General features: G+C 35.2%; 2 protein-coding genes across 2 annotated transcripts; both read left to right on the forward strand.

The window, feature by feature from the left end:
* The first annotated feature begins 2,501 nt into the window (after window positions 1-2,501).
* LOC108324605 (uncharacterized) lies at window positions 2,502-3,513 on the forward strand. Its single transcript, XM_052874513.1, has 4 exons — window positions 2,502-2,539; window positions 2,618-2,896; window positions 2,988-3,092; window positions 3,172-3,513. The coding sequence occupies exons 2-4, from the start codon at window positions 2,618-2,620 to the stop codon at window positions 3,511-3,513; spliced, it is 726 nt and encodes a 241-aa protein (XP_052730473.1). The 5' UTR covers window positions 2,502-2,539.
* A 4,800-nt stretch (window positions 3,514-8,313) lies between these two features.
* On the forward strand, window positions 8,314-9,798 carry LOC108325527 (glutathione S-transferase F13). Its single transcript, XM_017558610.2, has 3 exons — window positions 8,314-8,547; window positions 8,623-8,671; window positions 9,095-9,798. The coding sequence occupies exons 1-3, from the start codon at window positions 8,401-8,403 to the stop codon at window positions 9,556-9,558; spliced, it is 660 nt and encodes a 219-aa protein (XP_017414099.1). The 5' UTR covers window positions 8,314-8,400; the 3' UTR covers window positions 9,559-9,798.
* The last annotated feature ends 640 nt before the right edge of the window (window positions 9,799-10,438 follow it).

Genomic DNA, 10,438 nt, shown 5'->3' on the forward strand with positions numbered 1-10,438 from the left:
TCAAGGGTTGAAGAGTCATGATTGTCATGTATTCATGGAGACTTTCATCCCTCTTGCGTTCAGTTGTTTGCCAACACACGTGTTACATCCACTGATAGAAATCAGTAACTTCTTTAAAGATTTGTGTTGCACGACACTAAAGGAAGATTCCCTTAAAAAGATGGATGAAAATATCCCGATTATTCTCTGCAAATTGGAAAGAATATTCCCTCCTGCATTCTTTGATTCAATGGAGCACATTCCAATTCATCTTGCATATGAAGCTTGGCTTGGGGGACCCGTGCAGTACAGGTGGATGTATCCCTTTGAAAGGTTTATGGGAGAATCCAAACGCTCAGTTAAAAATAAAGCTAGAGTGGAAGGCTCAATTTGTGCAGCTTACTTGCACAGAGAGACAACTTATTTTTGTTCACATTATTTCAAGAACTTCATGTTGTCCCCCACTCATGTCAGAAATGAAATGCAATGGCAAGTTGAACCACGTGAAGGTGCATTATCAGTTTTCCGACAAACAGGCCGTCACGCAGGGAAAGAATTCACTCACTGGTTAACTGATGTTGAATTCAACTCTGCTCATGTCCATGTCTTGATCAATTGCAGTGAAGTAAAGCCGTACCTTGAGTATGTCATCATCCATCTCTAATCTATCAAACGGTTTAATTGTTATACACTAATGAATTTCATTTGTACCAGCTCATTTGTTGTGGCTGAGCAAGTCGCAGAAGGAAATACTTCTGCTAGAATACACTCAGAGTTTCCGCATTGGTTTAGAAATCAGGTCCGTAGTTTTTCCTACGTTTAGAGCAAGGTTAATTTGACCATTGCTTTTATAATTTTGTTACTACCTTTGTAGGTTTTTAATCAGGCATTAACTCCCACGGTTCAAGAGTTAAGACATCTCTCCAATTGGCCAATGAGATGTGTCAAAGAATGGCACACTTACTTCATCAATGGTTACAAATTCCATACACATGAATGGTCTAAAGGAAAGAAAACATCAAATTGTGGTGTGTATGTCAAGGGCCTAACAGAAGGGTGTTATGATGATTTCTACGGCATCATTCATAAAATATATGAGTTAGAGTACAACAGCACTACTTCTCCAAACAGAGTGGTACTCTTCTATTGTGAATGGTTTGATCCTTCTAGAGCTGGTACTAGAGTCGATCCACGCTTTAATATTGTCGAACTGAACCACAGATTAAGATATGGGCCTTTTGATCCTTTCATTCTACCATCTAATGTGAGACAGGTTTATTATGTGCCATATCCACCATTTCGCAATATTGACAAGCGTGGTTGGGTCGTAGCAATACAAACGAAGCCTAGAGGTCGCATAGACTCAAATGAAGTTGAGGAAGATGTAGCGTACCAACTTGACCAAATGTCACAACCACAACAAATTATCGAAGTTGAACGTATAACCGCATTGGTCGACCCTAATGGTGATGGAGATGAATTAGAAGCAACAGTACAAGGTGATGAAGAACAAGAGGAAGAAGAAGAAGAAGAACAAGAAGAAGAAGAAGAAGAAGAAGAAGAAGAAGAAGAAGAAGAAGAAGAACAAGAAGAAGAAGATGATGATGATGATGACGATGAAGAAGAAGAACAAGAAGAAGAAGACGATGATGAAGATGAAGATGAAGCATGAAGATGATGATCATGATGACGATGATTGAATGTTGAACATCTATTGTAGCAAATTGGACTATCATTTCATTACCATTATCTAAAATACCCTTTTTCAAATCAATTACTTGTACATTGACTTTGAAAACAATTCATCCTTCTTTATTTATTTATATTTATTCGCTTTGTTTGTAACCATTTGAATGCAGTAATGACAGGACAAGGTTCAGAGCGTCCTGATAAAGGAAAAGGGGTAGCAAGGCCTACAAAGAGGAAACGGCAGGCACCAAAGTATGTACTTAGGGTGCCTGCTAGACTACCTACCCCTGCTCCCGGTAGTTCATCATCTGTGGGGCCTCCTCCTACCCCTAGTATACAGACTCCTATACCAGCAGTAGACCCTACTCCTCCTCCTCGTGCAGTACACCCTTCTACTACCACTGCAGTAGACCCTTCTCCTCCTCCTGCAGCACACCCTTCTACAACCCCTGCAGCAGACCCTCTTCCTCCTCCTCTTGTTGCCACCCCCACTCCTCCCCCTATTGTTATTACCCCCACTCCTCTCCCTGACCCTACTTCTATACCTTCCTCATCTTCTGTACCTCCTTCTGAGACTGTCACACCACTTGGTGATCCAGATTCAAGTGGTGATGATGAAGATCTTGACCCGCCCCTCCATGATCGACCATGGATTGAGCCCTATGGTAAAGGGTAAGTTTATAATCTGTTGATATCATTTGATGTTTAAACCATATTGTAATTGAAATGAGTTTTGTTATGCAGGTTTATTCCATCTAGGGTTGCTTCCCAGGCCATCACACGTTCAATAAAGCAACAGTTTTTAACTCCATGGCTTACTTGGGGAGCAATACCTCATGACGACAGAAAGCCATTCTGGCAGCGCTTTCAGGTCAGCAATCTCTTACACTAATGTCCGTCTTATTTTAGTATGTTCTGTAATCAATGTTTGTTCTCTTTAATGTTACAGATGAAGGTGCAGTGGAAACCTGAACATGAAACTCAGATACACAGAAATTTCCACATGAAAGCATCTCATCGGCTGTCAGAGATGTTTAGGGATGCCCGAAATGCAGGACAGCGCCCTAACTGGCTGGGTGAGCACATTTGGAACTCTTTACTGGCCCATTGGAATACAGTAGAGTTCCGCAATAAGTGTGCCAAAGCCCAGCGGAACAGAGCGTCTGAAAGGGGTGGCACCCTGCATACTGGTGGGTCGATCACCATTCATGAGCATGCCATTCGTATGGTATAATCTCATTACATAACTTTTTCTTTCTTCAATAAGTTATGTATATTGTATTTCATATGTACGCTTGTAATTCTTAATTATGTTACAGGCACAGGCTCTAGGACGGGCGGTCCATGTTGATGAGGTCTTTGCACAGACTCATGTTCGGAAGGGAACTAATCAATTTGTTGATGAAAGATCTCGGAAGACTCATGTAAGCAAATAACACTATTATTAATTGTTCATTTATGTTATACTATCGTTCCCTGACATTGCTTTTAATGTTTCAACAGGAAGACTTTTCTACGAGACTTTCACAGGTTAGATCTGAACATGAGTCAGCTCCTACACCGGATGCTACCAGTAATGCAGATGATGACATCCGTAGGACGCAGTGCTGGATCGACACCGTTGGTGGGAAGAAAAAGGGACGAGTGTATGGTGCGGGACAGCTTGCTGCAAACTATACAGCATCTAGAGGAGGTACTCTGAAGCACCAGCCTTCTTCTTCCACCAGTACTCCTGACGAGGTTCTTCAACTCAGGCAGGAACTCCATCAACGTGACCAGGAGCTCACTGATCTCAGAGCAGAGTTTACAAATCTTAAGGCCCTGGTCATGACTGTCTTGCCTTAAACCTCACAGGACGTACAAAATATCCCTCCCACCCAATCACGACCGTCCTCATCACCTACTGCCACTCAGCAGCCCACTTCAGTCCAACCCTCATCAGTCCAACCCTCATCAGTCCAACCCACACCAGTCCAGCCATCAATAGAGGAGCAGGATGATGAAAATCATTCTGATGATAGTTATGTACATTATTAGGTTTCATTTTCTTATTACTTGTTAGACAAACATTTGGATGTTACAACATCCTTGTGTTACATTGTTTTATGTTTGAACTATAAATACATTATTTATACATTAATGAATGTCCTGTGGATTATTTGATGTGCCTTGGATATTGATCATTGATTGGATCTTTGAGATGCACATTATGCATGTTTGTATGTGTTTGAAAACTGTTATGCAGGTCTGTTTGTAAATGAAATTTGTTATACAGGTCTGGGTTGCAGAGGGAAAACCATTTCTCTGAAACCTGCTCTGCATTTTACCGAAGGCTTTTGCCCTTCAGTAAATGCCCTCGTCTGCCCATTACCGAAGGCTTCCGCCCTTCGGTAAATACACTCCAATGCTCATTACCGAAGGCTTCTGCCCTTCGGTAATTACCGAAGGCTTGCGCCCTTCGGTATTTACCGAAGGCTTTCGCCCTTCGGTAATTACCGAAGGCTTCTGGCCCTCGGTAATTACCGAAGGGCAGAAGCCCTCGGTAATGGTTAGCGACAAGGGATTTACCGAAGGATTTTTGGCCGTCGATAGGCCTTCGGTAAACATCCATTATCGACGGCTTTTGGCAATTTCCGAGGGCTTCTGGCCTTCGGTAATGCCCTACTTTTTTGTAGTGTGATATTAACTTTAATTTCATTGAAAAACAGTTTTATTCATTTTAATAAATTAATATAAATTAAATTATATTAATTAAAGGTTATATATTTATATTATATACTTATACAAAATCATACATAATTTTAAAAATAATTAAAAAGTTAAAAAATAAATAAGTAATATAATAAAATTTTATATAACATATAGAACTTCAATCTGATTTTGATAGATTCACATCCGGTTTTTGGTAGATTCGGATTTTTATATCCGATATAGGCTCATCTTAAGTTTATTTTAATTCAAAAATAGTTTTATTAATTTTAATAAATTTATAAAATTAATTTATATTAATTAAAAATTATATAATACATTATAAATTAATACATAAAATTAAAAAAAATAATTATAAACTAATATAAAAAAGTAATTCATACATAATATAATTTAAATATTTCACATAAGTAAAACGTTAGATATGAGTATCCGAAGCTCCTCACATCATATGTCTATATCCGATTAGGCCTGCATCGATTATTAATAATTGATGTTTACATTTTTTGGATTATAAAATCAATCAGTTGTTTACTGTGACAAAAAATAATATACTAACATGATTAAATAGATTAAACAAATTAAACAAAAATAATATACTAACATGCAAATGCAACAAATTAACCAAAAATAAAATACTATCATGCAATAGATTAACCAAAAATTAAATATTAACCTCTCTCCAACAATATCAATGCAACTAGGAAGAACACCAAAAAGAGCACTCCAAGAGCACCACCACAAAGCACCCCAAAGTGCACCACCACAAAACAAGTCAAGCTTCCTCACCACTCCAAACTGCACTCAAACACTATCAACCCCTCTAAAAATTTTTTAATTCTCAATATCACACTCATTTAGAAATATAACTATTGATATGAACTAGAAAGAAAAATAGTCAAAGAGAAAAAAATTTATCACAAAGTTCCAACTCAAATGAAGTGTTGCGTCTCTTAATAAAAATGAAATGGGGTATAGGGGTATGCGGGTGCAAGAGTGCAGGGATAGGGATGTAGTCAATACAAGGGTGCAAGGTCCAGGAATGCATATTTGATGATAGGAGGAAAATGGAAGTGCAATCAACTGGGTATAGAAATTTTTAATAACAAAAAATTATTAAATAATCACTTAACTTAATTAAGAATATATTAAGAAATTAGAGGTGCAGATGAAATAGTTGGAGATCCACGGTGAAACCTTCTTATTTTTTTGTTGGTAGTTAAGAAAAAAAAAACGCACAAGAATGGGCTACTTTTTTGTATATTTAACAGGTAAAGACTAATGAAAATACGACATTATATATTTTACTACAAAGTTAGACCAATAATACTATTTGAGACTCGTCAAACTGCTAACCTGTTTCGTTTCCTTTCAATACTCCATTTTGAACTCGATCATGCATGATTTATTGATATTTAAATGTAGCTTTCTAAATTTTAACCGTAATAATTGTAATGGTCGAAATCTCAAATAACAGATATTAAAAAAATTTGAAAGTGAATTCAGAGTAAAAAAACCACACATGATCAAATTTCCTTGGAAACTTGTCTAATCAATTGGTTGTTTTTGTAAACTTTAGTAGCAAAAGTAATTTGTGGAGAGCATTACGTGGCAAGACCTAATGCTATTTTAACAGTGTATTATTAGTGATTTGACATTGTGCAGAGGGGTCATTTCATGAAGGGAATTCAAGGTTTGGTCATGTTACGTACCATACATTATAAATATTATTGAACAGCACTGCAGTAGGCTAAATTTAGCATACTTTTATTCACCAATACCCTATGTGTTGCACTGAATCTCATGTCTCTGTACAAATTAGACAAGTTCCTTCTGTTGGCTAATTCAATGTGTTTCCTTTTAGGCTTTGCATTCCAAGTGCTTGCTTGCAATTAAGTGAACCTCATTGTTAACTATTTATATGTATCTAATAATGGGAGTGAATTATAAGAGTGGTTTAAAAGTAATATATTATTTTAATATAGAATTTATTTTTTATAAATTACAAATAAATGTTTACTCATGTTATATAACAAAAATTATGTTATTAATAACTTAGTTTTAAAGATCTTTTTTATCAGTCTCTATAAAAGAATAGTTCCATACAATATCTCTTTAATAAAATAGAGTTTAAAATACAATTTTTTTATTACTTTTATTAAATATATTTTCTATGATGAAATATCTCTTTCTAACAGGAGATCTTGTAAATGATATATTTTAATTTAAAGCTTTTATTAAATATCTATCATTAAAGATGCTATATATATACAACCTTAATTAAAACAGAAAACGATAACAATTCTGGGTAGACAAGAATAAGCAGTTGATAGGTCTTTTTATATTTTATTTTTGTGAAAAGACCATATTCAGGTAAATGAAACAAGAAACAAACTTTAAGTAAAATAAATATATATTTTAGTCTCAGGAAACAGTGAACATATGACATTTTTATTGAACTAAGGTAAAATTATAGAGATAAATAACTACTATCTCGTTACTGGAGGCTTCAGGTCATTACTATGACATCATATATAAATTCTGATAAATCTTTTTCATGCATACGATTTTACTAAATTATTATTTCAAAAACAACATAAGTGTGGTGTACAGTTACTTTCTATATTAAATACCATGTTGACATTTATTAATTTCTATAATGCATAAAATTCTATAATAACTGTACGAATCAGATAACTAATTTAAAATTGTGTTTGCATCATTTGAGTTTAAAATTCTACAATTTTCTCTGAAACATGCACTGAAAGTTGTGTTTGACTGAGAGCATCACAAATTTTTTATTGGATTTCTTCCTCTCTGCTGGTGAAACTCCTATTTTATTATTTATAAAATGCTGAATTTATTTCTCCAATGCCATAAAATATGATGGATCCGATTAGTCTACCTTTTCGATGCATGATTGAAGAGAAATTGGCGGGAACAAGAAATCCACTGACATTACAGCAAATTTCTCAAAATATAACAAATTATAATTTCATTTCTATATATTATCTCATTTTTTTATGAAACAATTTAATTTTTAGTTTCGATCATGAACAGAAACACATGCTAATCGGTTGTATAGATACTTATATAAGGAAAAAAGAAAAGAAAATCCCAGTTTTAATGTTAAACTTCAACTGAAATATAGTCAGGGGTTTCATTTAACTTACATGATTATCTATGCTTTTATGGTTTTATGTCTGAAAACTTTCCTAGTCAAAGATGAAATTAGTTTGTCGAAGAAGTAGAATAGTAAATATTGAAGAACAAACTCATGTATTTACATAGTTATGCATGTAACTCTTATTGTGTGATATGTTAGAGTAAGATATGAGTAAAAAGCGAAGAAATAAACAATAAATAAGTAGAAGAATAAAAAACTCATTGAAGATTTTAAATTAAAAATAATATCATGATTTTTTTATATGAATTTATATTTCAGAAAAGAATGGTTATCATTAAGATAAATTTTTTACAGAAATAAAGTAAATATAAAATGACTGATTTAAGATTTTTGATTGAAAGTATTTATTCAACTATTTAGTAGTACTATTCTCAAAAATCCCCACATGATAAACCGTCTTTGGAAACTTAAAAATAATATAAACCTCACATTACTCTTATAAATGCTAGAAATTCTGAGGTCTTTCTGTTTTACCATGCATAGGTAGGGAATAACTTTTTTTCTTCGTTGAAGCAGTGAATATAAAAGGAGAAAGTAAGTAAGACTATTTATTTTGTGGTGTCAGTATTGTATTGAAATGTCAGTGAAAACAGATTTTGGGAGCGCACGCACCTGACAGCAACATGTCCAAATCTGAGACTTCAGTTTTCACCTTGTTTTCACGCAAACGTTAGAGGCGAAATACGACAAATCCAACCTTCCCCACGCTGAAATCGCGCGCAGGCTTCGTCTCCAAGGTCACTCACACTCACACCTCTTTATAAATGGACCTTGCTTTCTTATCATACATGTCTCTCTCTCCCTCTCGCTTTCCACACCTGTAGCAACCAAAAACAATGGCGCTCAAGCTTTATGGTCTTCCTATGTCCACAAACACCACCCGTGCCATCATCTGTCTCCATGAGAAAGAGGTCGATTTTGAACTTGTTCCGGTCAATGTTTTCACTGCAGAGCATAAACAGCCTCCTTTTCTCTCCAAGAACGTAAGCCCTTCAACTTTTCTCTTTTCTTAATAAGCTAGCTCCCACCTACTGACTTTTCTAGTGTTTCACATGCAGCCCTTTGGTTTGATTCCAGTACTCGAAGACGGTGAACTCATTCTTTTTGGTATATACTTTCATTCTTCTTCTTCAGTTGCTATACTATTTTTACAATTTTTTTTTGTCACTTTACATGAACCCCTTTTGTCCATAAAATCTTACCCAGAATGCAAGTTTTTATCGGATTTATATATCAAGCATGACTTTGTTCCATCAAAATCATCATATATACGTTGTCAAGATATGTCAAGAACATGAATCCTTAGCAGTTCAAATCACGTGGAGGTTCTGGACTATCATGGTCTTGAACCACATGATGGTCGCTAAATTCCAAATGCATGTCCTATAAAGTGAAACTGTTTACTGAACTATCCTATTTCATTGATTCTCCAACTGATCTGAAAGCTGAAATTTCAAGCAATTGCCCAAAATGTGTCAATCTTTTTCTTAATCTTGAAATGATGTATCTTTTTGAGGCTTTGCATGACAGAGTCCAGGGCCATTACTGCATACGTAGCTGAAAAGTTCAAGGAAACAGGACCTGATCTGATAAGGCACAAGGACGTAAAAGAAGGTGCACTGGTGAAGGTGTGGACGGAGGTAGAGGCTCACTACTACGAGCCAGCAGTGTCACCTATTATCTACGAGCACTTCGTGGCCCCTTTCCAAGGCAAAGAACCAGACAAGTCAGTGATTGACACCAACGTTGAGAAGCTTAAGAAGGTGCTGGATGTGTACGAGGAAAAGCTGAGCAGCACTAAGTACCTTGCTGGGGACTTTTATAGCCTTGCTGATCTTAGCCATGTCTCTGAAACTCACTACTTAATGCAGACCCCTTGTGCTTCCATGATCAATGAGCGTCCCCATGTAAAAGCTTGGTGGGAAGATATCTCTTCTAGGCCTGCTTTCAGTAAGGTTGAGCCAGGAATGACTTTTGGTAAGAATCAAGAATGAGTGTTTCCATGTTCTGTGAGGTTCTTAAGGCTTAGTGTGTTGTACTATGTTGTCTAGTGTAGCAACTATGATCCAAGTCTTGCTTATTTTCATTTCAAGTAACTAGAGTTTGGAAAACCAACCAGCTTTTAGAGTGTCTTTAGGAAGGACAATTTGAGTTCCGTTATCTTCATTTGATTAATTTAGAAAACTAATTGAGTTGTAGTGTTTGAACGTAAGTTAAATCCTTTACATCATTAATTTCACATTTATCAGATTAGTAATTAGTTTTACTTACCACGTATACTTTTAATTTTATCAACTTTAAGTTAGTTTTTCACACGTCAACAAATAAGTAAATTATGTCAGTACAATTAATACTTCGAAAGCTTTTATCAAAACCACTGAACATACATACAGTGATGGAACGATGACTCCTCAAGTTACACGCAAAAGGTCATAATTTTTGGGTCAAACAGACAATGTAAACAAGTACCTTAAAAAGGAACTGGATCTCTTTTCGCAGAAATCCGAAGATTTTCAAGCCTGGTTTGAGATTCCGAAACTGTTCTTGTTCTTAGTTACACCATAATAATGACGATAATTATATTTAACCCACTAAATAAATAAAGGAAAAAGCTGTTGACTGGAGAATACAAAATTTCTAAAGTATCTGAACTTTAATTTTAATATTAGTGTGGCATCAATGTATATAGTTTTAGTCAAGAAACACAATTTTTAATGGTTCCTTTGTCTTTAATAACAATAGTCTTATTTAAAGGTTGCAATAGTCTTGTTTATAATTTTTTTCTTTCAACTATTTAGAGTGTTTATTTTAGAGAGAAAATCATAACAGAGTTTTGACTTTCAAAATCGATAATATCTTTTAAATACAACTTCA

Source organism: Vigna angularis, chromosome 3, assembly GCF_016808095.1.
Source record: "Vigna angularis cultivar LongXiaoDou No.4 chromosome 3, ASM1680809v1, whole genome shotgun sequence".
NCBI classification, from domain to species: domain Eukaryota; kingdom Viridiplantae; phylum Streptophyta; class Magnoliopsida; order Fabales; family Fabaceae; genus Vigna; species Vigna angularis.

Coding starts and splice junctions, on each gene's coding strand:
- LOC108324605 (XM_052874513.1), top strand. CDS start 2,618: ATGAAGGTGCAGTGGAAACCTGAACATGAAACTCAGATACACAGAAAT. Junction 2,897..2,987: donor ATGAGCATGCCATTCGTATG/GTATAATCTCAT, acceptor ATTATGTTACAG/GCACAGGCTCTAGGACGGGC. Junction 3,093..3,171: donor AAAGATCTCGGAAGACTCAT/GTAAGCAAATAA, acceptor ATGTTTCAACAG/GAAGACTTTTCTACGAGACT.
- LOC108325527 (XM_017558610.2), top strand. CDS start 8,401: ATGGCGCTCAAGCTTTATGGTCTTCCTATGTCCACAAACACCACCCGT. Junction 8,548..8,622: donor CTCCTTTTCTCTCCAAGAAC/GTAAGCCCTTCA, acceptor TTTCACATGCAG/CCCTTTGGTTTGATTCCAGT. Junction 8,672..9,094: donor CGGTGAACTCATTCTTTTTG/GTATATACTTTC, acceptor TTTGCATGACAG/AGTCCAGGGCCATTACTGCA.